The sequence below is a fragment of the Halichondria panicea genome, chromosome 1 (assembly GCF_963675165.1).
Source record: "Halichondria panicea chromosome 1, odHalPani1.1, whole genome shotgun sequence".
NCBI lineage: Eukaryota > Metazoa > Porifera > Demospongiae > Suberitida > Halichondriidae > Halichondria > Halichondria panicea.
In genome coordinates this window covers 15092326-15119774 of record NC_087377.1, presented here as the reverse complement: position 1 = coordinate 15119774, position 27449 = coordinate 15092326, and the positions used below count along the sequence as shown (strand labels likewise).

General features: G+C 39.3%; 6 protein-coding genes across 6 annotated transcripts; all 6 read right to left on the bottom strand.

The window, feature by feature from the left end:
* Positions 1-61: 61 nt before the first annotated feature.
* Positions 62-3702, bottom strand: LOC135352048 (IgGFc-binding protein-like). The gene is made up of 4 exons (XM_064551151.1): positions 3157-3702; positions 1778-3097; positions 584-793; positions 62-536 (listed from the first exon to the last, which is right to left on the bottom strand). Exons 1-4 carry the CDS (start codon positions 3242-3244, stop codon positions 301-303), a joined length of 1854 nt encoding a protein of 617 aa, XP_064407221.1. The 5' UTR covers positions 3245-3702; the 3' UTR covers positions 62-300.
* Positions 3703-6392: 2690 nt separating this feature from the next.
* LOC135334790 (IgGFc-binding protein-like) lies at positions 6393-8384 on the bottom strand. Its single transcript, XM_064530153.1, has 2 exons — positions 7160-8384; positions 6393-6625 (listed from the first exon to the last, which is right to left on the bottom strand). The coding sequence occupies exons 1-2, from the start codon at positions 8382-8384 to the stop codon at positions 6393-6395; spliced, it is 1458 nt and encodes a 485-aa protein (XP_064386223.1).
* A 664-nt stretch (positions 8385-9048) lies between these two features.
* Positions 9049-12957, bottom strand: LOC135334713 (IgGFc-binding protein-like). Its single transcript, XM_064530027.1, has 5 exons — positions 11649-12957; positions 11390-11605; positions 11117-11329; positions 10832-11044; positions 9049-9083 (listed from the first exon to the last, which is right to left on the bottom strand). Exons 1-5 carry the CDS (start codon positions 12955-12957, stop codon positions 9049-9051), a joined length of 1986 nt encoding a protein of 661 aa, XP_064386097.1.
* A 3941-nt stretch (positions 12958-16898) lies between these two features.
* On the bottom strand, positions 16899-18120 carry LOC135336683 (E-selectin-like). The gene is made up of 4 exons (XM_064532880.1): positions 17816-18120; positions 17549-17758; positions 17280-17495; positions 16899-17188 (listed from the first exon to the last, which is right to left on the bottom strand). The coding sequence occupies exons 1-4, from the start codon at positions 17931-17933 to the stop codon at positions 16962-16964; spliced, it is 771 nt and encodes a 256-aa protein (XP_064388950.1). The 5' UTR covers positions 17934-18120; the 3' UTR covers positions 16899-16961.
* A 1359-nt stretch (positions 18121-19479) lies between these two features.
* LOC135334623 (IgGFc-binding protein-like) lies at positions 19480-20460 on the bottom strand. The gene is made up of 3 exons (XM_064529919.1): positions 19955-20460; positions 19590-19645; positions 19480-19484 (listed from the first exon to the last, which is right to left on the bottom strand). Exons 1-3 carry the CDS (start codon positions 20458-20460, stop codon positions 19480-19482), a joined length of 567 nt encoding a protein of 188 aa, XP_064385989.1.
* Positions 20461-23716: 3256 nt separating this feature from the next.
* On the bottom strand, positions 23717-25925 carry LOC135334547 (E-selectin-like). Its single transcript, XM_064529809.1, has 6 exons — positions 25088-25925; positions 24822-25031; positions 24560-24769; positions 24310-24510; positions 24005-24220; positions 23717-23952 (listed from the first exon to the last, which is right to left on the bottom strand). The coding sequence occupies exons 1-6, from the start codon at positions 25923-25925 to the stop codon at positions 23717-23719; spliced, it is 1911 nt and encodes a 636-aa protein (XP_064385879.1).
* Between the last annotated feature and the right edge of the window lie 1524 nt (positions 25926-27449).

Genomic DNA, 27449 nt, shown 5'->3' with positions numbered 1-27449 from the left:
GGAATTTGGAGATGGAAGGAGTTTTTAGATTCTCAAAACAGAATTATACACTTACGTTCACAAGTTGGAGGTAATCTATCAAATGCACCAGTAGTGCTGTTGCCATCTCCAGTACACGTCCTTGTTTGGTCACCAACCAGAGAAAACCCAGTGTCACAGTTGTAGTTAGCAACCGCATTAAATGCATATGTGCTGTTTTCATCAGGTGAGGCTACACCAAAGTCAATACTGCCGTTGTTCAGTAAAAGCAGAGTGGGGCATGTTATGGCTGAAAGGAGATTGAATGAAGTTTTTAGATTCTCAAAACAGAAGTATACACTTACGTTCACAAGTTGGAGGTAATCTATCAAAAGCACCAGTAGTGCTGTTGCCATCTCCAGTACACGTCCTTGTTTGGTTGCCAACCAGAGAAAACCCAGTGTCACAGTTGTAGGTAGCAACCGTATTAAAAGTATAAGTGCTGTTTTCATCAGGTGAGGCTACACCAAAGTCAATACTGCCGTTGTTCGGGAAGAGCAGAGCGGGGCATGTTATGGCTGGAAGGAGATTGAAGGGAGTTTTTAGATTAGAAGTATGCACTTACATTCACAAGTTGGAGGCAATCCATTAAAAGCACCAGTTGTGCTGTTGCCATCTCCAGTACACGTCCTTGCTTGGTCACCAGCCAAAGAAAATCCATTGTCACAGTTGTAGGTCGCAACCACATCCAGGGCATAGGTTCCATTTTCATCAGCAGTAGAACTGTATATCACAGATCCATTAGTAGGAGCAGTCAATGGAGGACAGGTTATGGCTATGGTGAAATAAGAAATAAATAATGAAAGCACTGCTGGTACTGATGCCTCGGTGGAGGTGCCAAATCTACATAAAGCTACACACATTATATCATGATGCATTAAATAATTTGCTGCATGCAGGTAGAATCCAGAATCATCGTGTTAAAAACGATCGATTCCAAAGGTTCAAGTCTAAAATTATTATGGTTGCATCAGCAGCTAGCTAGAGCCCTGCAGCTCTCTTCTCACTCTTACAGCTGCTACCAATTAATAGCTAGGGTTCTAGTGCAAAGTAGAGTAGCAATACTCCATAGACAAGTTTTGCTATGTACTCTTCTGCAATGGTATCGGTATTGCATAATTATGATAAACTCAGAACAAAGCATTATTTGCAAATCCACGAATTAAAGTCCAAGAAAGCATGACTAGAAACTTGCACTTGATTAATCCTTGTCAGTTGAGCAGCTGTAGCAGTCTACACACACACACACACACACACACACACACACACACACAATCACTTGCGCATGTGGACTGAGGCATAGCGACCTTCTACTGCATAGCGGGAAATTTTCGTGGGTTGCAAAATTTCGTGTTTTTCGAGTAACACAAGAATTAAAACCGGGATAAACTCTCACGCACCGGTATTTTCAGGGTAGTGGGTACTAATTTTGGAGAATTTGTAGCAAATTCCTTAGCAAAAGTTTTAAGGTTGAAATTGGAAAGTTTGGAGTCAGATTAGATGAAAAAAGGGCTAGCTTGCTTAGCTCAAAAATACATATACAAATAATTATAAAAGCACATCAGAAAAAAGAAAAAAGTTTCGAGATTCATTAATTATTAGCGCGTACTTAATTATTTAGCGTTTACAAATTCGCTAAAATTAGTACCCGATTAGAACCCACGATAATTTCTGTTGAGGGCTCTGGAGCCAAATGGCGAAAATTTGCATCTATGATAATTTCCCGATATATACGATATTAATGTTGAACTCAACCTACCTTTACATACAAAGTCATTAGTTACTGACAATGTAGCAATAAATCCATTTAAGCAGCTACAGTTGAACTGTCCCATGTTATTTAAACAAATAGAATTTTGACCACAGTTGCATTGTATGGGAGATAATCTCATGCCTCCAGGGTAACCATAAGAATTGCTTGAGCTGAATCCGTACACTGAAACACCTAGAACAGCTGAGCTGTTTTGATGGCGAATAGAATGATCTCCAGAGGACACATTTGTTCTACTTATGTGGCCACAAACTTCTCCACTTGAACATGTAACATTCTGCCACCCAGTAACAATGGAATTGTCTAATAATATTTGTGTAGTTTGAAAAAACTCAGAAGAAACATACGTCGCGACATAGTTGGATGCGAAATTACTTAAACTCTCGACTAAATAATTATTTGTAAACTGCTCAATTGGAGGAATTATCATCATGAATGGGTCTCCCACGCCATCACTCGCACTACCATACGCATACTGGGCGACTAGTACTGGAGAAGTGGATTCAATGCTACAAAAACTGTTGGTAGGTATTTCAAATTCTCTGAAGCTCCCTCCACTCTGTAACTGGAATTCGCTGACTGATACAACAGTGTTACAGTTCACAGCTACACTTGCTGCTCGGGTACTAAGAACACGGATACGTTCACCAGAAGATCTACCCTCGAGAGATGCCACAAGGAATTTTGACCCCCATGTCACAGTCGGAGGCACTTGTTCAACCAGGTGATCACAAGCGAATACGTCTTCTGGAACATTAGCACAATCAGATCCACTAAACACAGACAAAGGTTTGGAGCTTGTTATTCTTGTTCCTGTGAGATCATTAACACTTTCAATCTGATATGTTTCCATACTATTGAGTGTTATTGTTGAGGAATTGAATTCTAGAACAGTCTCATTTTCGCAAGGCACCAACAAAATCACACTAGGTCTTGCATCTAAGGTGTCATAGGAGATTCCATAATATTCAAATTCATCCACTGCCATTACAGTACAGGGTAATGCTAAATAAGCATCTGCAGAAAATTCTTCAAAGGAAATCCCATACACATTGACGTTTCCGTTAGCTTCAACAAGGATCCCCTTTGTCCTTTCATTTACAGACATAATTTCAAAACTGGATGGAATACTTACTGTAGTTGAAGCGTTAGAAACGCTCCCATTGCTATCAATTGAAGTGACTGTGAAACTAACAGCACTTGACTCTGGGTTTGTGATGAGCAAGAACAACTGGGATACTCCTAATTCACCTAGATTTCTTGGGAAACCGACCACAAATTTACTGCCAGAACTTGATGAGGTCACATCTAGGATCAATGGACAAATCAAAGATACATCTCTATAATTATAATGGATTCGGTCTTACTTGAGATTTGGGCATTGCAGGATACTTTCTTGTGAGCAGATGTGATTATGAATATTGTCAGGGTCAAACTCACAATTCTGTAGCTCATTATAACAACTAAATTGCTATCATTGAAAGTCCAACTATAATTATTCAGTGAGATTCACAAAGTTAGTTATAGCTCTATAGATCTATATCTAGTTAGTCTGCTTATAAAATTAATTGTATCTGGTATGAGAGGAATGCCACTGCATGTTGCAGGTAGTTGTGACAGCTGTGGAAAAGTAATACACAGTATAGATCTATATAATTATTATGAAATGTGAGCTAATTGCTTGAAACTTGGCAAATGAATTTGGGATCAGACCCATCCACATTGTGAGCCTTAAGCCTGTTTTTAGATTTATGTTTTTAGATTTATTCCGAGTGATTGACTCTAATCCAGTCACATTGAGATTTTGATACTAAAAAAAGGACAACCTTGTATATGCTGCATGCAGACTGTAAAACAGTTTGGTTATAGTGATTGCACTAGCTAAATACTAAAGACACTTCAGCTCAATTGTACAACAACTCACAACTTGAAGGAATTTATGGTTCTTAATTGACGATTTGTTACACAACCTACAGTCCTTCTAGCTCCGCCTCACCTAGCTAGCTACCTCTGACACACCTTTGACACACCTCAATATCATTGAATTGATCAGTACTGATATGAGTAGCGAGGTTGCACTCTATAGTGTATCCCATATAATTATTATACCTTTATCCACAATACACTAATTATAACTGTACATTCGATATGGGTCACATGAGATTTTGGATCATCAAAGAGTTGGTTAATTGCATTGAGGTAATTCAATACACATTCCAAATCTTGGCTCATGTTTAGAGTTAATTGGTATAGAGGTACTCAATTAACCCTCATATCATAATTTTGTCATTGACTGCAAGCTAGTACGGTGTTTATATACATGCAGTTAGTTAGCCTTCTTAGATAATTATTATTATTATGTCTGAAACGTACGTGGATGGGCTATGGGACAAAAACTAACATGTATGGGAACTAGGACAGGGGTATGGTGTTAGTTAGTCTTCTTAGTATGAAACGTGGATGGGCAAGAACTATGAAAGCACCGCCGGTGCTGATGCCTCGGTGGAGGTGCCAAAGCTATGCACATTATACTATTGCTGAATATTTACGCTGTAGTTGTTGGTGATCAAATGGCTGCATCTGATCTGTCTTGAAACACGGAACATGCAAGGAGTGCAACGTACATGCGTATGAGTCTTTGGGTGGCAAAACCCAGCGGCAAGGACTCTATGCTAAAATGCACATTTTGTTCTACAAAGGCGGTTACCTATGAGGCCATGACACATAAGACTGTGTTGGGAAAACAGTTTTAGATAACATTTTAGATCATGGAAACCATGAGTATCTAGCCAATCAGATTTGAAATCTTTGCTACATTATGGCAAGCATGATCTAAGATAAACACGACTATGTTAATAACTGTTCCATATTTCCTACTGTTATGGTTCCATGGTTCCCAGTATTCCATATATTATTATGGTTCCTATTGTTTCATGTATAGTTCTACTGTTCCATCCAAGCGTTCCACAATTTAGCAGTTCCTGTTTGTGAATCTTTTAAATTTAACAGATGAGCAAACACTTTAATCCATAAACAGCTCCACCTAGTACAACTAGAGCTAGTACAGCCACACGTCTTAATTTTGTATATTATGTCGCATTTCTTGGGAAAAATCTGATTTTTATGAGAATAATCGAATTTTTTATGAGAATAATAGGCACATTTTTAAAGAATTAAAGAGGATGAAAAAAAGCATAGGGCCTATCGCATAGCGCATAGCACATCCCCCTATGCAAAGAGTCCTATAAGCGCCATCCGTTCACTCAACAGAGAAGCAGACACGCTTTATGGAAAACGTTTACGTTGGATGGGGCTCATTGCTTATTATGTGCGTTAGCTGTGATCAAATAAGTATGACTTACCTTCAACAATATAGTTAAATGCAGCCTCCAATACTAAGTTGTAGAAAGCAACATGGTATCAAAAGAAAGTCTTTAGTGGAATCTTCTAGAAGACAAGGTGATTGTTGTGATCGTGAATATGTATGATTTGTATGCTTACGTTATGTACTGCATGACTGTACAAAATACGTGATATAATAATTATTATAGCCCTAAATATCCACCTAGTTTCTAATTGCACTGTACTTGTATAATTATTAAGAGCTTTCTTTTGGTCATGTGTTTTATTGGAGGCTGCATTCTTTGGTTAAAGTAAATAGTAGTTAACGTACACAACATGGCAGTAACGATGGCAACGGTGTTATCATTCTGATTCTTTTCTCGTATAATAATGAATAAAAAAAGTACCAATGAATCATTTATGGCCCTTTAGTGAAACCAACCTGAGCAAGCGCTTACGTTCACAAGTTGGAGCTGCTCCATCAAAAGCACCAGTAGTGCTACTGCCATCTCCAGTACACGTCCTTGAGCTATTACCAATCAGAGAAAATCCATTGTCACAACTGTAATTAGCCACCACATCAAAGGCAAAGTTGCTGTTTCCATCAGATGAAACTCCACCAAAGTCAATACTGCCACTACTCGGCGCTGCCACAGCAGGGCAGGTTATAGCTGTAGATTAGAGAACAGTTGGAGAGAGGAGGTAATTGATAAGAAAGATTAGTAAGATGAAAAAAAGAACGTTTTGGTCTCACTCACGTTCACAAATTGGATCAATTCCATTAAAAGCACCAGTAGTGCTGTTGCCATCTCCAGTACACGTCCTTGTTTGGTCACCAACCAGAGAAAACCCAGTGTCACAGTTGTAGGTAGCAACCACATTAAAAGCATAAGTGCTGTTTTCATCAGGTGAAGCTCCACCAAAGTCAATACTGCCATTATTCGGGAAAAGCAGAGCGGGACACGTTATGGCTGGAAGGAGATAATTATAATTATAAAACCTAAAGTATGCACTTACGTTCACAAGTTTGAGGCAGTCTGTTAAAAGCACCAGCAGTACTGTTGCCATCTCCAGTACACGTCCTTGTTTGGTTGCCAACCAGATAAAACCCAGTGTCACAGTTGTAGGTAGCAACCGTATTAAAAGTATAGGTGCTGTTTTCATCAGGTGAGGCTCCACCAAAGTTAATACTGCCGTTGTTTGGGAAGAGCAGAGCAGGGCATGTTATGCCTGGAAGGAGATGGGAGGGAGTTTTAGATTTTCAAAACAGAAGTATGCACTTACCTTCACAAGTTGGAGGCAATCTATTAAAAGCACCAGTAGTGCTGCTGCCATCTCCAGTACATGTCCTTGTTTGGTTACCAGCCAAAGAAAATCCAGTGTCACAGTTGTAGGTTGCAACCACATCCAGGGCATAGGTTCCATTTTCATCAGCAGTAGAACTGTATATCACAGATCCATTAGTAGGAGCAGTCAATGGAGGACAGGTTATGGCTATAGTGATATAAGAAATAATCACTATTAGTACTGCGAGTGCTGATGCCTCGGTGGAGGTGCCAAATATACATAACATATACTAATAGCTTTTATACACACATTATATCATGAACAGTTTTGCATTAATTAATTTTGTTGCATACAGGAAAATTAACTCAAGAATCACAGGAAAACTCATAGAGTGGGTAATGAATGGCTATACTTAGAACGAAGAATTATTTTGCAAATCTATAAAACATGACAGATTGATTGATCTGAGCAGCTTTAGCATGCAGTAGTCTAGCCTCGTTCCCAGGCCAATTTGTCTTTAATTTAACAGAAAAGAGGCTACATACAGACAGACACACAAATCACTACCTATACCTCGCTTGCGCATGAACACCGACGCATAACGGCCTTCTATTTACTCAACCTTACCTAAATTACATACAAAATCATCAGTTCCAGACAATAAAGCACTAAATCCATTCAAGCAGCTACAGTTGAATTGTCCCATGTTATTCAAACAAATAGAATGTTGACCACAGTTACATTGTATGGGAGATAATCTCATGCCTCCAGGGTAACCATACGAATTGAGTGTATTGAATCCATACACCGAGACACCTAGAACGGCTGAGCTGTTTTGATGGCGGATAGAATGAGCTCCAGTAGACACATTTGCTCTACTTATGTGGCCACAAACTTCTCCACTTGAACATGTAACATTCTGCCACCCAGTAACAATGGAATTGTCTAATAATATTTGTGTAGTTTGAAAAAACTCAGAAGAAATATACGTCGCGACGTAGTTGGATGCGAAATTAGTGGAACTCTCAACTAAATAATTATTTGTAAACTGCTCAATTGGAGGGATTATCATCATGAACGGGTCTCCTATGCCATCACTCTGTTCACCATATGCATACTGGGCGACTAGTACTGGAGAAGTGGATTCAATGCTACAAAAACTGTTGGTAGGTATTTCAAATTCTCTGAAGCTCCCTCCACTTTGTAACTGGAATTCACTGACTGATACGTTAGTGTTACAGCTCACAGCTACACTTGCTGCTCGGGCACTAAGAACACGAATACGTTCACCAGAAGATCTACCCTCGAGAGATGCCACGAGAAAATTTGATCCCCAAGTCACAGTCGGAGGCACTTGTTCAACCAGGTGGTCACAATCGAATGTATTTTGAGGAACATTAGCACAATCTGATCCACTAAACACAGACAAAGGTTTGGAGCTAGTTATTCTTGTTCCTGTGAGATCATTATCACTTTCAATCTGATATGTTTCCATACTATTGAGTGTTATTATTGAAGAATTGAATTTGACAACAGTTCCATTTTCACAAGCCACTAACAAAATCACACTAGGTTTTGTATCTAAGGTGTCATAGGAGATTCCATAATATTCGTATTCATCCACTGCCATTACAGTACAGGGTAATGCTAAGTAGGTATCTGCAGAAAAGTCTTCAAAGGAACTCCCATACACATTGACGTTTCCGTCAGCTTCAATAAGAATCCCCTTTGTCCTTTCATTTACAGATACAACTTCAAAACTGGAAGAGATATTTACAGTGGCAGAAGATGTTGAAATGCTCCCACTAAAATTAATTGGAGTGACTGTGAAATTAACAGCACTTGACTCTGGATTTGTGATGAACAAGAACAACTGGGTTGCTCCATCACCAAGATGTCTTGGGAAACCGATTGCAAATTTACTGCCAGAACTTGACGAGGTCACATCTAGGATCAATGCATCCATGGATATGCAAATCAAACGTTATATACATCTATACACGGATCGGTCCTACCTGCATTACAGGATGCTTCCTTGTGAGCAGATGTGATTATGAATATTGTCAGCGTTAAACTCACAATTCTGTAGCTCATTATAACAACTGGTTGCTAGTCTAGCTATTCACAAGGTTGTAGCTCTATAGATCTATATCTAGTTACTGGTTGTAAACAACTGCTTATGCTCTCTGCAAGTAGCTAGGTACCTAGTACCTGGTATGAGAGGAATGCCACTGTTGCAGGTAGATAATAGTTGTGACAGTTGTGACAAAGTAATACACAGCTAGTATATAGATCTATATACGGTAGCAAATCATAAACAATCAATAGATCTAGCTATAGCCTTGAATTCATTTCAGATATTAATTATCTTAGAGCAGGGTAAATTAAGATAGTTTGTATTCCCTATACTGCACATCATATTTACCGAGTAACCACTCCTAATTCTATTGCCTATATACCGTTATCCGATGGAGTGTACACACTTCTATAGCGTTAATTGCCATAGTCTGAGACATCTGGGATGCATGGTATAGAAATGACTATATAGAGTAAGTCGCCGAACACCGTCAGACATCGAAGTGCGTCAGGTAAAAGGGTCAAGCAAATAAATTAATTGCAAAATAGCTCTATTAAACAGATATGGTACTGAAGGTCCCGCTATGTGCTATACACAATGCAATGCAATACAATGTGTGATGTGCTATGCGGCAGTGCTATGCAAAGATTTTCAATGGGTCATGCGCGATGTGCTAAGCGCTGTGTGCTATGTGAAGCTCATCGTGTCCTGCCTGTGCATGAAAACATTCACGCGGCTGCCAATCAATCAAGGTTTCCTTCACAAGGCCGTTGCAAAGGTGTAGAAACCGTATCTTGTATCTATGCTGTATCAGAGGATTTTCATTTCTCAACCTTGGAGAATTTTAAATAAGTGAGCAGTAAAAACTAGATGTAGCTAGACTTCTATAGCTGCATGCATACTGCCATGTGTTTGTGTTGACAATTTTTACAACTCACAATATCTCGTGTGTACTTCACAGGGTTTAAAAGTGCCCCTGAACTAGTCAGCTAATAAAATAAAAAGCAGTCAGAGCCGAGTCTGCCCAGTTTCAATGCCACTAAGATCATCAAGGTGATCTGTCTCTTTTTGCATTAGTAAGCAACGGCCTTGTGAAGGGAATTTTGATTGATAGGCAGCCTGAACTTCTTCATGCAGGACACTAGGCAGGACACAATACACGTAAAAGACACATAGCGCATATAAGCACACGGGGCATGACGCATTGGAAGTCGTCGCAAAGCAGGCCCTGATAAATTATGCTCGGAATAATTTAATAGGCATCAATGTCCATTTTTGGTAAAGATCATTACATTAAGTTTTGCATAACAATGTTTTCATGGCTTGAAGGTGATTACATTGTAGTTTAAGTCAGCAAGTTAACACTGACTGAGAAACATACTTATGTTGTGTGTCAGTTGTGTGCTGTGTTTATGTCTTCGTCTTAATTTTGTCTATAATTATTATGTCGCCGCATTTTTTGGGAAAAATCTGATTTTAAGAATAATCGAATTTTTTATGAGAATAATAGGCATATTATTTTTTAGAATAGAATAAAGGGCCTATATTGCATAGCGCATAGCACATCCCCCTATGCAATATAGGCGCCATCCGTTCGCTCAACAGAGAAGCAGACACGCTTTATTGAACATTGGGTGGGGCTCAATGTCATTGCTGATTATGTGTGTTAGCTGGGACCAACTTATACCTTCAACAATAGTTAAATGTAGCCTCCAATACCAAGTTGTAGAAAGCAACATGGTATCAAAAGAAAGTTCTTAGTGGAATCTTCTAGAAGACAAGGTGTATATATTATTTTGTTGTGATTGTGAAGATTATGATTTGTATGCTTACGTTATGTACTGCATGACTGTACAAAATACGTGATATAATAATTATACCGTAATATTAGAATATTTTGCTGGTGAAAAACTTTTGCGAATGAGCCAAATCAGCAGAAATTTGACCCTTTGCGATCTAACTATTGCGTTCTGGCAAGGATTGTGTGTATTTATCAGTAATAATGCGGAATTTTTTGTTACGAATTGATTAACCCTCGCAAAGTTCGCAAATGTTTGATGCTCGCTAGTAATATTACGGTAGCAGCTATAGCCCTAAATATCCACCTCGTTTCTAATTGCACTGTACTTGTGTAATTATTAAGAGCTTTCTTTTGGTCATGTGTTTTATTGGAGGCGGCATTCTTTGGTTAAAGTAATAGTAGTTAACGTACACAACATGGCAGTAACCATGGCAACAGTGTTATCATTCTGATTCTTTTCTTGTATAATAATATAAAAAAAGTACAATGAATCATTTATGGCCCTTTAGTGAAACCAACCTGAGCAAGCACTTACGTTTACAATTTGGAGCTGCTCCATCAAAAGTACCAGTAGTGCTACTGCCATCTCCAGTACACGTCCTTGAGCTATTACCAACTAGAGAAAATCCATTGTCACAACTGTAATTAGCCACCACATCAAAGGCAAAGTTGGTGTTTCCATCAGATGAGGCTCCACCAAAGTCAATACTGCCACTACTGGGCGCTGCCACAGCAGGGCAGATTATAGCTGTAGATTAGAGAACAGTTGGAGCGGGGAGAGGGTTTACAATTAAACGTCATGTGTGTGAAGAGCACTCACGGTCACAAGTTGGAGCTGTTCCATTAAAGCCACCATTTACAATCATCCCATCTCCAGTGCAAGTCCTTGAGTTGTTACCAACCAGTGAAAATCCAGTATCACAACTGTAGGTAGCCGTCACATTGAACTCAAAATTGCCATTTACATCAGTAGCAGCTCCACCATAAAACACAGCGCCATTGGTTGGGCTCATCAAAAGAAGACAGGTTATGGCTGAGTAATTGATAAGAAATATTAGTAAGATGAAAAAAAGAACGTTTTAGTCTCACTCACGTTCACAAATTGGATCAATTCCACTAAAAGCACCAGTAGTGGTACTGCCATCTCCAGTACACGTTCTTATGTTGTCACCGACAAGAAGAGAAAACCCTGTGAAACAGCTGTAGGTAGCAACCGTATCAAAGGGATAGGTGCCATTTTCATCAGCATTGGAACTATATGTCACAGATCCATTGAAAAGAACAGTTGACGAAGGAGGACAGGTTATGGCTGTAATGAAAAGTAAATGACCTTTACTTAACACTTAACTTACCATTACAGACGACTGCATCAGTTCCAGACAATGAAGCACTAAATCCATTCAAGCAGTTACAGTTAAACTGTCCCATGTTATTCAAACAAATAGAATTCTGACCACAGTTGCATTGTATGGGAGATAACCTAATGCCTCCAGGGTAACCGTAAGAATTGTCTATATCGAATCCGTACACTGAAACACCTAGAACAGCTGAGCTGTTTTGATGGCAGATAGAATGATCTCCAGAGGACACACTTGTTCGACTTATGTGGCCACAAATTTCTCCACTTGAACAGACAACATTCTGCCACCCAGTAACAATGGAACTGTCTAATAATATTTGTGCAATTTGAAAAAACTCAGAAGCAACATACATTGTGACATAGTTGAATGTGAAATTAGTGAAACTTCTGACTAAGTAATTATTTGTAAACTGCTCAATTGGAGGGATTATCATCATGAATGGGTCTCCCACGCCATCACTCTCACCACCATACGCATACTGTGCAACCAGTACTGGAGAAGTGGATTCAATGCTACAGGAACTGTTAATAGATAATTCAAATTCTGTGAAGCTTCCTCCACTTTGTAACTGGAATTCACTGACTGATACGTTAGTGTTGCAGTTCACAGCTACACTTGCTGCTCGGGCACTAAGAACACGAATACGTTCACCAGAAGATCTACCCTCGAGAGATGCCACGAGGAATTTTGAGCCCCATGTCACAGTCGGAGGCACTTGTTCAACTAGGTGGTCACAACCGCCTATACTTTGAGGAATATTAGCACAATCTTCTCCACTAATCACAGACAAAGGTTTGGAGCTTGTAATTCTTGTTCCTGTGAGATCATTATCACTTTCAATCTGATACGTTTCCATACTATTGAGTGTTATTGTTGTGGAATTGAATTTGACGAGAGTTTCATTTTCACAAGCCACCATCAAAATAACACTACAAAAGGTTCCATAGGAGATTCCATAATATTCGTATTCATCCACTGCCATTACAGTACAGGGTAATGCTAAATAGGCATCAGTAGAACCTGGATCAAAAGATAGCCCATACACACTGATGTTTCCGTTAGCTTCAACAAGGATCCCCTTGTCCCTTTCATTAATAGATACAACTTCAAAACTGGATGGGATGTTTACAGTAGAATTCGAAGATGTTGAAACGCTACCGCCAAAATCAATTGGAGTGACTGTGAAGCTAACAGCACTTGACTCTGGATTTGTGATGAATAAGAACAACTGTTCCGCTTCACCATCAAAATTTCTTGGGAAACCGACCACAAATTTGTTGCCAGCACTTGATGCGGTCATGTCTATATAGGATCAACAATAGAATGTTTGTTATAATTATACATGCATATACACCATTTTTGTCCTACCTGTGCTTTGGGCATTGCAGGATGGTTTCTTGTGAACTAAAATTAATGTGATTACGATTATTGTCAGAGTTATAGCAATTCTGTAGCTCATTTTAGCAACTCAGTGACTGTTTAGCTCACTAGATTGTCTCGCTCAGTCTATATCTATAAGTTGTTGTAAGCACATTAATAATACTTTTCGTACACACTATAGTACCTGTAAGGTATAATTACTATGGTAACTATTGAGTGACACCATTCAAATTACACACTTCATTAGCAGAGGAGGTGCAGAGTACTTAATATTTGCTATATTTAGCACTGGGATAGCAAGGACACCCAGCATAATTATCATAGGAGATTCCATAATAATTTATTCGTATTCACCCCATCCCATGCACTGGCATTATAGCACTGTAAACATGCCTGCAAAAAATAGTTCAAGAGAGACATTCCATAAAAATTGACCTTTACATCAGCTTCAACAAGGATCCCCTTCGTTGATAGATACTCCCTCAAAAATGGATGGAATAATTACCGTACTTGACATGCTTCCACTAAGATCAATTGGAGTGACTATACTACGTAACTATGGGTTTGTGACAAACCACTATAATTTCTTGTCCCCTCGACCACCACTTCTCGGGAAACCAACGAAAAATTTGTTTCCAGCACTTGATGCATGAGTTAGACTAGAAACCTATAGAAACTCTTGATTCATCCTTGAGCAGCTGTAGCGGTCTACACACACACACACACACACACACACATACTACCGTATACCTCGCTTGCGCACGCGCACCGAGGCATTATAGTTATATTGACAGTGGATCAGTTGCACGGACTGAAACACTTAAGACTAGTATATGTTAATAACTGTTCCATACTTCGCTACTGTTATGGTTCCATCCATGGTTTCCAGTATTCCATATGGCTCCTACTGTTTCATGTATAGTTCTACTGTTCCATCCAAGCGTTCCACAGTTTGGCAGTTCGGTTTGTGTGTCTTTTAAATTGAACAGATGAGCAAACACTTTCATGTATCCATAGACAGCTCCACCCAGTACAACTAGAGCTAGTACAGCCCACACTCACAACAGGTATGACAACATCTCGGATAAGTGATGCAGATTAGGCAACTGCAACTATAGAAATAAAAATTGCATGCTTTGCTATTTGAATCTCAGCATAATTATTTTTCCTTCAAAAAATTGAATGCTTTATTGCAATAATCTGCACACACTCACATGCACCTTCACAGATTATAGGCTCTCCATCAAAAGCACTAACAATAATACTGCCATCTCCACTGCAAGTCCTTGGGTTGTTACCAACCAGAGTAAACCCAGTGTCACATATGTGGTGAGCCGTCACATTGAAGACATAATTACCCAAACCATCAGCGGCAGCAGAATAGATTACAGTCCCATTAATTGGGTCGGCAATAGGAGAACATGTTATTGCTGAAAAAGAGACAATCTTTGTTTCCAAACATATAGTATTTACCTTGATTTGTTGATAGCACTTCACATCTATATAATAATAAGATGAATCAATGGACAATTCAAGAATTCTACTTGTGATTTGGGCATTACAAAATTATACATGCTTAGACCATTCAGCAATGCAGTGGCGTAAATTAAGAAGCAGAGTGCTGGAGTCCCCATTTATTTTTGGTGATAATCTTGCAAGATAATTTCGTGGTGCATATGTCTCAGCTCCCCCTCCAAGGCCATGCATGCAGGTAAAAGCTCCCCTTTTTCAAACCATCTTCTTACGCCACAATATCAATGCTCCCTACTTTTATATGATTATATAGATCTAGTTGTAAGTGCACATTAGTATTCACAGGTATAGATTTTGCACTGTTCAGCACATTTTGCTGGTAATAAATTTTTCAAAATATGAAATTATTGACATCCATACAGACTACAGACTTATAGTGGTGTCAGTGGACGTGGACAAGACGTATATGAAAAAAAAATTATCTCGATCGAAACCAACATAAAATTGAGCTCATTGGTATATAGAGCATTAGCTACTCTTTATGAATAGAATCACAAATTAAATATAATAAGTTAGTCAAACCCAAAGACCTCTATCTACTTAAATATAAATGACGTACTGTTGGCAGTGATATTAGTTTTCATAGACTGAAAACCATTAAAGATTACAGTAGTTCAGCAGTCCTAGTTTCAAGCTTTTTTAACTTCAAAAGATGGCTTATCACTTGAATGTAACCATAGACAGCTCCACCCAGTACAACTAGAGCTAGTACAGCCACCACACTCACAACAGGTATGACAACATCTCGGATAAGTGATGAAGATGAGATAACTAAAACTGTGCATGAGTAAAAACAAATTCATTTGTTTTTCATTACTTACAAGAGCCTATAATTAATCTTAAAATTAATTGTATCAATGTTTTTTTGGTCATTAAAGGCATTATGTGCAGTAGGGTTTGCCTTATTGTCATTATAATCTGACACACTCATACTGTTTGCACCTTCACATTTCAGATCCTCTCCATCAAATGCACCGGTAATGCTACTTCCATCTCCACTGCAAGTCCTTGGGTTGTTACCAACCAGAGTAAACTCAGTGTCACAACTATGATTAGCCGTCACATTGAAGACATAATTTCCCAAACCATCAGCCTCAGTAGAATAGATTACAGTCCCATTAATTGGGTCGGCAATAGGAGAACATGTTATTGCTGAAAAAAGAGACAATCTTTGTTTCCAAACACAGAAGTATTATACAGGGGCGTAGCCAGGATTTGAGAGAGGGGGGTGCTTGGGATGAATGGTTTGTCCGAATTGCCGGTGCGCGGAGTGCACTGGTGGTGTAAAATGTGCTCCAACTGGAGCATTTTCTGGGGGCACTCCCCCAGAAAATGTTTGTTGTTACATGCTCTGAGATTAATTCTAACGCAATCTGGCTAAAGAAATGAGGGTACTGCTGCTTTGAGGGTACTGGTGGTTAAGCCACATCTTCATCTGAAGATGTCCTATAAAATGCATTGTTTTGAGTTGTGACAATTAATTTAAATTTTGTTATTAATTAAATCAAGCTACTAACCAGGTTGGTTCTGCTTGTGAATTAGCAGAACAGGGTGGCAAGACACTTGCAGTTGCAGTGCTGCTCTATGAACTGGGCTCAACTGAAAAATACTCGACACGATTATGGATGGTGCAGGTGATAGCTGCTGAACAGTCTGCAACTCTGTGGGGGGGCCTTGGTCTGCTCAGCCCACGTGGCTTTGCGCATGTGCACTGACTGGAATGAATATTTGGAGGTGGAGCTAGCTAGTTGGAGGTGGGGTTTTGAGTTGATCGTGCAATAGAGCTCTAGTTCTCTCATATCAGCTAGCTAGTAAAAGGAACTTGTGGAGCAGAGTCTGAGGCCAGAGGGGGGTGCTGGAGCACCCTCTTCCCCCCTCTGGCTACGCCACTGTTATAGTATTTACCTTTGCAAGTTGGAGCAGATGCATTAAAATAACCAGTAGTACTACTGCCATCTCCAGAGCAATTCCTGTCTAGTTACCAACCAGAGTAAACCCAGAGTTGCAGCTGTAAGTAGCTGTTACATTGAAAGCATAGCTGTTGTTTTGATTAGGCACATTCGAATATGATACAGAGCCGTTAGTTATTCATACCATCATACATGCATGCCAGTTTGGTATTCCACAGATGTCAATTATTATAGTTGTTATAACAAATTATAATTAAAGCTAAAAGTGAGCTCAGTGATCGATCGACAATCGAGTAAATTAGCACAATGATAAAATTACTGTGTGGAATTAAATCAATTCTGTCAACAATTGCAATCAACGATAATAACGTAATATATACCTCTAATATACATATATAGTAAACATGTTGACACAGACTGAAACACCTTAATAGTTCCTACTGTTTGTTATGGTTCCATGGTTCTCAGCATTCCATGGTTCCTACTGTTCCATACTTCTACTGTTCCATAGTTCTTCTTTTCCGTGGTTCCAAGCGTTCCACAGTTTGGCAGTTCCAGTTTGTGGATCTTTTAACTTCCACAGATGAGCAAACACTTGAATGTATCCATAGACAGCTCCACCCAGTACAACTAGAGCTAGTACAGCCACCACACTCACAACAGGTATGACAACATCTCGGATAAGTGATGCAGAAGAGGCAATTGAAACTACAGAAAATAAAAAGTGTATGTCTTGCTAAATAATTATATTTCCTTCAAAAGAATGCTTTATTGCAATAATCTGTAGCTACACACTCACATGCACCTTCACAGATTATAGGCTCTCCATCAAAAGCACTAACAATAATACTGCCATCTCCACTGCAAGTCCTTGGGTTGTTACCAACCAGAGTAAACCCAGTGTCACATATATGGTAAGCCGTCACATTGAAGACATAATTACCCAAACCATCAGCGGCAGCAGAATAGATTATAGTCCCATTAATTGGGTCGGTAATAGGAGAACATGTTATTGCTGCAAAAAGAGACAATCTTTGTTTCCAAAAACAGAAGTATTATAGTATTTACCTTTGCAAGTTGGAGCAGAGGCATTAAATGAACCAGTAGTACTACTGCCATCTCCAGAGCAATTCCTTGTCTTGTTACCAACCAGAGTAAACCCAGAGTTGCAGCTGTAAGTAGCTGTTACATTGAAAGCATAGCTGCTTTTTTGACCAGGCACATTCGAATAAGACAGAGAGCCGTTGGTTGGATTGGAAAGTGGAGGGCACGTTATAGCTGCATGTAACGAAAATTAACCAAATTGAGTCCCTAAAATTTTTTAGAGTAGCCTACCTTTACATCTTGGAACTAGGCCATCAAAAGTACCAATAATGCTACTGCCATCTCCAGTGCAAGTTGTTGAGTTATTACCGACCAAAAAAAACCCAGTGTCACAATTGTAGGTAGCCATCACATAAAAATCGTAGTTGCCGTTTTCATCAGTAGTAGAATTGTATGTCACAGCACCATTAGAAGGAATAGTCAACAGAGGGCATGTGATAACTTTTGAAAAAGAATGAGGTGATTCAGTTATATTACAGAATTTATAGCAATGTAACTCACGCTGACAAGATGAAACCGAAAATGATGTACTATATAAACAACTAGAGTAAGTTACTGAACTCTATCAGACATCAAAATGCGGCAGGTGAAAGGTTGTGCAATGCACGAACAAAAGAAGATGTAAACAGTAAAAGCAGTTGTACTGGCTATATACAGCCATCTATTAGAGTGTGCAATACCGTATAGCACGAAATTTTCGAGGGGCTTAATTTTCGGGATTTCGTGGGTTAGAATTCTACACGAAAATTAAGTCCACAAAAGTGTTCTTTAATAAGAATTACCTGCTATCGTGCAAAGATTTAAAGGCGTGGCTTCCGGTAAGCAGTCATTCCGCGAACATTGTGCAACGAAATGGTTTTTAGAGGCCAATCCACGAAATATAAGTGCCTCGAAAATTTCGCGCTATACGGTAATTAGTTTGATTTGTTTGTGCATTACACACTTTTATGACGCATTGATGTCTGACAGGGTTCGGCGACTTACTCTATCATTTCTTGTAAATAGCTGTTCATGCATCTTCGTCCAAAATGTAGAATACCTTCCAATATTACCATGTACTCACCCAGAGTTAAATCACAGCCTCTAATACCAAGTTGAAGAAAGCAATATGCATGGTATTAAAAGAAAGCTCTTAGTGAGATTAAAACTTGAAGACAAGGTTGATATTTGGTGTGAATTCATTCTTGCTCTGATCACAGCAACTTTAATACTATATAAAAAACGTGATTTGTATGCTTACTGCATGTCAAAATACGTGGTAGCAGCCTTTAATATCCTGGTTCCTATTGCACTGTACACTCCCTCACTGTGCCAACATTCATACCACTGCATGCCTGAACAGCAGCTTTTTAAAGCCTTATGCCGATGATTGCCGATGATTGCTTTGGCCGCTTGGCCACGTCATCTGCTAGGCCGCTTGGCCATACCACATTCATTATAATTTTATTATATGCTTAGTAATTACCTATACTATAACCTGGGGGAGTGAATGTTTAAGCTCCCGTAAGTGTGAGAGAGTGGTGCAATGCCCCAACAGTGATCACGCCCGAAGGCGGAGAAGTATGGTAAATACGAAATAAGCATTAATAATTCAAACCATGTTATATATAAGGGTGGGAAGGGAGGGGAAGACTTTGCAGCTGACAACTGAATATGTTTATGCTTGTGATAGAGCTAGCAGTAGCTATAGTGCACAATAATTGTACATTATGTGCAACACATGATCCCTTATACCTGCCATGCACCTTGCATTTGACCACAATGATGCTGCTAAACAGGAAGTGGCCCCATCTGATGTTAACTGCATTTAAATGCATGCCTTTAAATGCTATTTAATATCCTGGTTTCTATTGCACTGTAGTGAGAGTTTTCTTTTGGGTAAAAGACACTATAGTCTAGTCTATGTGTGTAAAGAGCACTCAAGTTGGAGCTGTTCCATTATAAAGCCACCATTTACAAAATAAAATGAAATGACCTCTATCTATAACGTAAACACTCAACTTACCATTACAGGTGAATCCATCTGTTCCAGTAAATTTAGCACCAAATCCATTCAAGCAGCTACAATTAAACTGTCCCATGTTATTCAAACAAATGGAATTTTGACCACAGTTGCATTGTATGGGAGACAACCTCATGCCTCCAGGGTAACCATAAGAACTAGAACTGGCTGTAGCAAATCCATACACTGAAACACCTAGAACAGCTGAGCTGTTTTGATGGCTGATAGAATGAGCTCCAGTAGACACATTTGTTCTACTTATGAGGCCACAAACCTCTCCATTTGAACAGACAACTTTCTGCCACCCAGTAACTACAGAATTGTCTAATAATATTTGCGCAGTTGGAAAAAACTCAGAAGAAACATACATCGTGACATAGTTGGATGAGAAATTAGCGAAACTCTCGACTAAATAGTTATTTGTAAACTGCTCAATTGGAGGGATTATCATCATGAATGGGTCCCCTATGCCATCACTCTCACCACCATATGCATACTGGGCGACCAGTACTGGAGAAGTAGATTCAATGCAACAGAAACTTTCAATAAGTAATTCAAATTCTCTGAATCTCCCTCCACTCTGTAACTGGAATTCACTGACTGATACGTTAGTGTTACAGTTCACAGTTACACTTGCTGCTCGGGCACTAAGAACACGAATACGTTCACCAGAATATCTACCCTCGAGAGATGCTACGAGGAATTTTGAGCCCCATGTCACAGTCGGAGGCACTTGTTCAACCAGGTGGTCACAGTAGTTTATATCTTGAGGAACATTAGCACAATCAGATCCACTAAACACAGACAAAGGTTTGGAGCTTGTTATTCTTGTTCCTGTGAGATCATTGACACTTTCAATCTGATACGTTTCCATACTATTGAGTGTTATTATTGTTGAAGGATTGAATTTGATCACAGTTTCATTTTCACAAGCCACCAACAAAATCACACTACAAAAGGGTACATAGGAGATTCCATAATATTCGTATTCATCCACTGCCATTACAGTACATGGTAATGCTAAATAGGCATCTGCAGAACCTGAAGCAGAAGACAGCCCATACACATTGATGTTTCCGTTAGCTTCAACAAGGATCCCCTTGTCTCTTTCATTAATAGATACAACTTCAAAACTTGATGGGATGTTTACAGTAGTAGAAGATGCTGAAACGTTCCCACTGCTATCAATTGGAGTGACTGTGAAGCTAACAGCACTTGACTCTGGGTTTATGATAAATAAGAACAACTGTTCTGGTTCATGATCAAAATTTCTGGGGAAACCGACCGCAAATTTGTTGCCAGCACTTGATGGGGTCACATCTATATATTAGGATCAGTATATAGACAATTCATTTAAGGCCTATATTATTATACATGCATGCATATACACCATAATGATTTTAATCCTACCTGTGATTTGGGCATTGCAGGATGGTTTCTTTTGAACAAATGTGATTACGATTATTGTCAGGGTCAGAGTTATAGCAATTCTGTAGCTCATCTTAGCAACTGGTGACTGGCTGCCTAGCTCACTAGATTGTCTTGCTCAGTCTTTTTATAGCTATAATTTTATATAGTGGTTGTAAGCACGTTAATGAACACACTCTTCTAGCTAGTATACCTGCAAGGTATGGGAGGCACGTCACTATTGAGTGACACTGTTCAAATTACACACTTCATTAACAGAGGAGGTGTGAAGCCACTTAATCATTGCCACTTAGCACTGGGATAGCCATGCACTATACCAAGGATCCCAGCATCATACGAGATTCCATAATAATTATTCGTATATTCATCTACTGCCATCATATAGTATATACACTGTAACATGTCCGCAGAAAATAGTTAAATATACATCCTTGATCTTATCATTTACACCAGCTTCAACAAAGATCCCCCCAAAAAGTGGATGATTAAAGAAATTGAAATGCTCCCACGATCAATTGAAATGATCGTGAAACTATTACTTAACTTTGGGTTTGTGGATGAATAAGAACAATCTTATCCCATTTTGACCACTAACTAGGGAAGTCAATGACAGATTTGTTTCCAGCACTTCACATCTATAAGATGAATCAATGCATGGACAATTCAAGAATTCTACTTGTAATTTGGGCATTACAAAAATTATACATGCTTAGACCATTCAGAAATGCAGTGGCATAAATTAAGAAGCAGAGTGCTTGAGTCCCCTTTTATTTTTGGTGATAATCTTGCAAGATAATTTCGGGATGCATATAATTATGTCTCACCTCCCCCTCCTGGGCCATGCATGCAAGTAAAAGCTCCCCTTTGTCAAACCATCTTTTTACGCCACAATATCAATGCTCCCTACTTTTTATAACTATAGCTAGATCTAGTTGTAAGTGCACATTAATGTTCAAGGTGTTCACAGGTCTAGATTTTGCACAGTTTAGCACATTTTGCTGGTAATAAATGTGAAATTAATGACATCCATGCAGACTACAGAGAAGAGCCTTATAGTGTTGTCAGTGGACGTGGACAAGACGTACATGAACAAAAATTTTTATCTCGATCGAAATCAATATGTAAGTGAGCTCATTGGTATAGACAGGAGTACTCCTGGTATAGAGCATTACTCTTTATAAGAATAGAATCACAAATTAAATGATAAGTTGGTGTTTCATACCCAAAGACCTCTATGTACTTAAATATAAATGACGTACTGTTGACAGTGATAATTATTAGCTTTGCACAGACTGTTAAAGATTTACAGTAGTTTAGCAGTCCCAGTTTCAGGCTTTTTTAACTTCAAAAGATGGCTTATCACTTTAATGTATCCATAGACAGCTCCACCCAGTACAACTAGAGCTAGTACAGCCACCACACTCACAACAGGTATGACAACATTGAGGATAGGTGATGCAGAAGAGGCAACTAAAACTGTGCATGAGTAAAAACACAAATTCATTGCTTACGAGAGCCTATAATTATATGCAGTACTTAAAATTGTATCAATGTTTTTTTGGTCGTTAAAGGAATTATGTAGGGTTTGCCTTATTGTCATTATAATCTGTACACATGCACTCATACTGTTTGCACCTTCACATTTCAGATCCTCTCCATCAAATGCACCAGTAATGCTACTGCCATCTCCAGAGCAATTCCTTGTGTTGTTACCAACCAGAGCAAACCCAGAGTTGCATCTGTAGGTAGCCATTACATTGAACACATAGCTGTTGTTTTGATCAGGCACGTTCGAATAAGACAGAGAGCCGTTGGTTGGATTAGAAAGTGGTGGGCATGTTATGGCTGTATGTAGCAGAAATGCTTATTTAAATTTAGTCCCTAAAATTGTTATTATAGCTTACCTTCACAGATTGGAACTAGGCCATCAAAGGTACCAGTAATGCTACTGCCGTTTCCAGTGCAAGTTGTTGAGTTGTCCCCAACCAGAAAAAAGCCAGTGTCACAATTGTAGGTAGCCATCACATAAAAATCATAGTTGCCGTTTTCATCAGCGGTAGAATTGTATGTCACAGCACCATTAGAAGGAATAGTCAACGAAGGGCAGGTGATAGCTTTTGAAAAAGAATAGGGGTGATTCGGCATGTAATTTAAAGCCATGTAACTCACGCTGACAAGTTGAAGCCAACCCATCAAAAGTACCAATAATACTGCTGCCATCTCCAGTGCAAGTCCGTGAGTCGTTACCAACCAGATAAAACCCAGTATCACAACTGTAGGTAGCCACCACAGCAAAAGTATATGTGCTATTTTCATCAAGTGAGGCTCCATCAAAGTTAATATTGCCATTGTTCGGTATGGGCACACCAGGGCAAGTTATGGCTGGTGGGTGGAGTGGAATGGGAGGGGAGTTAAAATGTCCAATAACAGAAGCATAATTATGCACTTACGTTCACAAGTTGGAGTTGCTCCATCAAAAGCACCAGTAGTGCTACTGCCATCTCCAGTACACGTTCTCGAGCTATTACCAACCAGAGAAAATCCATTATCACAATTGTAATTAGCTACCACATCAAAGGCATAGTTGCTGTTTCCATCAGGTGAGGCTCCACCAAAGTCAATACTTCCACTACTAGGCGCTGCCAGAGCAGGGCAGGTTATAGCTGTAGACAGTTGGAGAGGAGAGGGTTTACAGTTGCAAATTAAGTGTGTGAAGAGCACTCACGGTCACAAGTTGGAGCTGTTCCATTAAAGCCACCATTGACACTCATCCCATCTCCAGTGCAAGTCCTTGAGCTGTTATCAACCAGAGAAAACCCAGTGTCACAACTGTAGGTAGCCATTACATTGAACGACAAGTTGCCATTTACATCAGTAGGAACTCCGCCATAAGACACAGTGCCATTGGTTGGGGTCATCAAAGGAGGACAGGTTATGGCTGCATAATTGAAAATTGGTTAGTAAGCTTAAAATTATTTGGTGTCACTTACGTTCACAAGTTGGATCAATTCCACTAAATGCACCAGTAGTCCTACTGCCATCTCCAGTACACGTTCTTATGTCATTACCAATCAGAGCAAAACCAATGACACAAGTGTAGGTGGCCATCGTACCGAAAGGAATTTGGTTGTTGTTAGTAGAAGTATCTCCACCATCATAGTCTATTTCACCATTAATTGGGTCACTTAGAGCAGGGCACATTATGGCTGCATGGAATAATCAAAAAGATGGAGTACACCTTGAGTCACAAGACACATACATTATTCTTATTGCAGAATGTTAACTGGATACTCACCTTCACAAGTTGGTGCTTCTCCATCAAAAGAACTAGTAGTGCTACTGCCATCTCCAGTACAAGTTCTGGTCGTATTACCAACCAGAGAAAATCCATTGTCACAACTGTATATTGCCTGCGTTCCAAACTCAAATTTATCACTCTCAACATTGTAAGTCACAGTGCCATTGGAAGGATCATTCAGGGGAGGGCAGGTAATGACTGTATATAAATAAAATGGAGTAGAGTTTGGTGTTTTTCATTGACTCACCTACACAAGTTGGTGATTCTCCATCAAAAGAACCAGTAGTGCTACTTCCATCTCCAGTGCAAGTCCTTGTGTTGTTATCAACTAGTGAATATCCAGTATCACAACTGTAGGTAGCCTCGACATTGAAATCATAGCTGTTGCCTTGACCAGGCACATTTGAATATGACACAGAGCCGTTCGTTGGGTTTGAAAGTGGAGGGCATGTTATAGCTGTAGTAGAGAAGCCTGTATACACAAGTCCTGAAATATTGTGTAAGCCTACCTGCACAGATTGGAGCTATACCAGCAAAAGCACCAGTAGTGCTACTGCCATCTCCAGTGCAGTTCCTTGTATTGTCGCTGACAAGAGAAAACCCAGCGAAACAGTTGTAGGTAGCTACCACATCAAAGGCATAGGTGTCATTTTGATTAGCAATGGCACTGTATGTCACAGAGCCATTGGAAGGAGTAGTCAAGGGAGGACAGGTTATGGCTGCAATGAAAAGAAAGAAAAAGTGAATGACATCTTCAATTAAATACTCAACTTACTGGTACAGACAATTTCATCTGTTTCAGACAATGAAGCCACAAATCCATTCAAGCAGCTACAGTTGAACTGTCCCATGTTATTCAAACAAATAGAATTTTGACCACAGTTGCATTGTATGGGAGATAATCTCATGCCTCCAGGGTAACCGTAAGAACTGAAAGAGCCGAATCCGTACACTGAAACACCTAGAACAGCTGAGCTGTTTTGATGGCTGATAGAATGTGCTCCAGTAGACACACTTGTTCGACTTATGTGGCCACAAACTTCTCCGTTTGAACAAAAAACTTTCTGCCACCCAGAAACAACGGAATTGTCTAACAATATTTGTGCAGCTTGAAAAAACTCAGAAGAAACATACATCGTTACATAGTTGGATGTGAAAATAGTGAAACTCTCAACTAAATAGTTATTTGTAAACTGCTCAATTGGAGGGATTATCATCATGAATGGGTCTCCCACGCCATCACTCATACCACCATATGCATACTGGGCGACCAGTACTGGAGAAGTGGATTCAATGCTACAGAAACTGCTAATAGGTAATTCAAATTCTCTGAAGCTCCCTCCACTCTGTAACTGGAATTCACTGACTAATATGTCAGTGTTACAGTTCACAGCTACACTTGTTGCTCGGGCACTAAGAACACGAATACGTTCACCAGAAGATCTACCCTCGAGAGATGCCACGAGGAATTTTAAGCCCCATGTCACAGTCGGAGGCACTTGTTCAACCAGGTGGTCACAAGCTCCTACAACTTGAGGAACATTAGCACACTCAGATCCACTAAACACAGACAAAGGTTTGGAGCTAGTTATTCTTGTTCCTGTGATAATCATTAACACTTTCCATCTGATACGTCTCCATACTATTGAGTGTTATTGTTGAGGAATCAAATTTGACAACAGTTTCATTTTCACAAGCCACCAACAAAATCCCGCTAGGACGGCTATTAACATTGACATAGGAGATTCCATAATATTCATATTCATCCACTTCCATTACAGTACAGGGTAATGCTAAATAGGCATCTGCACTAAAAATATGGGAAGAAATCCCATACACATTGACACTTCCGCCAGCTTCAACTATGATTCCCTTGTTTCTTTCAATGACAGATAAAACTTCAAAACTGGAAGGGATGTTTACAATAGTAGAAGATGTTGAAACACTACCACTAAGATTAATTGGAGTGACTGTGAAACTAACATCACTTGACTTTGGGTTTGTGATGAACAAAAATAAATCATTTGGACCCAAATTTCTAAGAAAACCAATGGCGAATTTGTTTCCAGCACTTGATGAGGGCGCATCTAGGATCAATGGACAATTTAAGACTACTACATACATAGATCTATAATTATACAAAAAACTCAGTCCTACCTGTGATTTGGGCATTACAGAATGCTTTCTTGTGAGCAAATGTGATTATGACTATTGACAGGGTCAAAGTAGCAATTCTGTAGCTCATCATTATATAGCAACTGATTAACTATACCTAAGCTATAATTATTATTATAGCTATAGTAGTTCTATCAGCACACAGTATAGGCTTTAAGACATGTTTATAGCTATAGTTACTCATTTCCTGGCAAGGAAGGCATGTTATTGTCCCCAATGCATGCAACACCTAACACTGTTGCAATTACACTCCTAACATGCTCTGTTGCATAACACTGTCAGTAGATGTACACTTTATTATGCAACATGAGTCTAAGGGAGTATGGCTTCCTAAGGAATAGTATTACGTTAGCTTCCAGGTTGTCAAATCATATTTGGTTGGGTCTACCTTGTACCTTCACCACAACAAACTCGAATTGAAAGGATATACAAGGTTTCTTGAGGAAAGCAAATAGCATAAACATTATTATCATGAGTGGCAGAAGAGTGCATGGGGGCCTAAATACAACCAAATGCAAAATTCGCATATAATATAGAACATCCCTCTTGCAAATATTCTGTAATAAACATAATTTATTATACGGTATATAATTATGAGAGAGGTCTTTATAATACTGGAATATTCGTACTGCCATTCTGGTACACGTGTACGGTAGTGCTAAATAGGCATCTGACAGTTTATAAAGTAGGCTTCAACAAGAATCCCTTTTCCTTGCATTCCTAGAGAATATTAATTTTAGGAAAATATGGGTTAGTAGTACTGGATGTAAGAACCACGAAATAAGCTGTGTCTGAGCCCCCCTGGTGTTCAGACAGTGAAATGGGGTGGGGCTCCTCTGCAGAGTCCAGCAGATCACAGTCCTGATAATATATATTTAGTGCCTTTTAATCTAACCACATTGGTTAAATTCATGTGGTTTGTTGCAACAAAACTGTACAGTAACTAAAGTAAGTTGATCCAA

Excerpts from the sequence above, each read along its gene's own strand:
- LOC135336683 (XM_064532880.1), bottom strand. The coding sequence starts at position 17,933 with ATGGCTACCTACAATTGTGACACTGGGTTTTTTTTGGTCGGTAATAAC. Across the intron at positions 17,496-17,548 it reads CTCTGCTCCAACTTGCAAAG|CAATAACATGTTCTCCTATT; the intron begins GTAAATACTATA and ends CTCTTTTTGCAG. Across the intron at positions 17,189-17,279 it reads TATAATCTGTGAAGGTGCAT|TTTCAATTGCCTCTTCTGCA; the intron begins GTGAGTGTGTAG and ends TATTTTCTGTAG.
- LOC135334623 (XM_064529919.1), bottom strand. The coding sequence starts at position 20,460 with ATGGAAACGTATCAGATTGAAAGTGTCAATGATCTCACAGGAACAAGA. Across the intron at positions 19,646-19,954 it reads TCATCCAACTATGTCACGAT|CTGCTTGAATGGATTTGGTG; the intron begins GTATGTTTCTTC and ends GTTTAATTGTAG.
- LOC135334713 (XM_064530027.1), bottom strand. The coding sequence starts at position 12,957 with ATGACCGCATCAAGTGCTGGCAACAAATTTGTGGTCGGTTTCCCAAGA. Across the intron at positions 11,606-11,648 it reads TGATGCAGTCGTCTGTAATG|CCATAACCTGTCCTCCTTCG; the intron begins GTAAGTTAAGTG and ends TTTTCATTACAG. Across the intron at positions 11,330-11,389 it reads AATTGATCCAATTTGTGAAC|CCATAACCTGTCTTCTTTTG; the intron begins GTGAGTGAGACT and ends TCAATTACTCAG.
- LOC135352048 (XM_064551151.1), bottom strand. The coding sequence starts at position 3,244 with ATGAGCTACAGAATTGTGAGTTTGACCCTGACAATATTCATAATCACA. Across the intron at positions 3,098-3,156 it reads CTGCAATGCCCAAATCTCAA|ATGTGACCTCATCAAGTTCT; the intron begins GTAAGACCGAAT and ends CATTGATCCTAG. Across the intron at positions 537-583 it reads ATTGCCTCCAACTTGTGAAT|CCATAACATGCCCCGCTCTG; the intron begins GTAAGTGCATAC and ends ATCTCCTTCCAG.
- LOC135334790 (XM_064530153.1), bottom strand. The coding sequence starts at position 8,384 with ATGGATGCATTGATCCTAGATGTGACCTCGTCAAGTTCTGGCAGTAAA. Across the intron at positions 6,626-7,159 it reads GAGATTATCTCCCATACAAT|CCATAACCTGTCCTCCATTG; the intron begins GTAACTGTGGTC and ends ATATCACTATAG.
- LOC135334547 (XM_064529809.1), bottom strand. The coding sequence starts at position 25,925 with ATGATTATCACAGGAACAAGAATAACTAGCTCCAAACCTTTGTCTGTG. Across the intron at positions 25,032-25,087 it reads AGATGAAATTGTCTGTACCA|CCATAACCTGTCCTCCCTTG; the intron begins GTAAGTTGAGTA and ends TTTTCATTGCAG. Across the intron at positions 23,953-24,004 it reads AATTGATCCAACTTGTGAAC|CCATAACCTGTCCTCCTTTG; the intron begins GTAAGTGACACC and ends TCAATTATGCAG.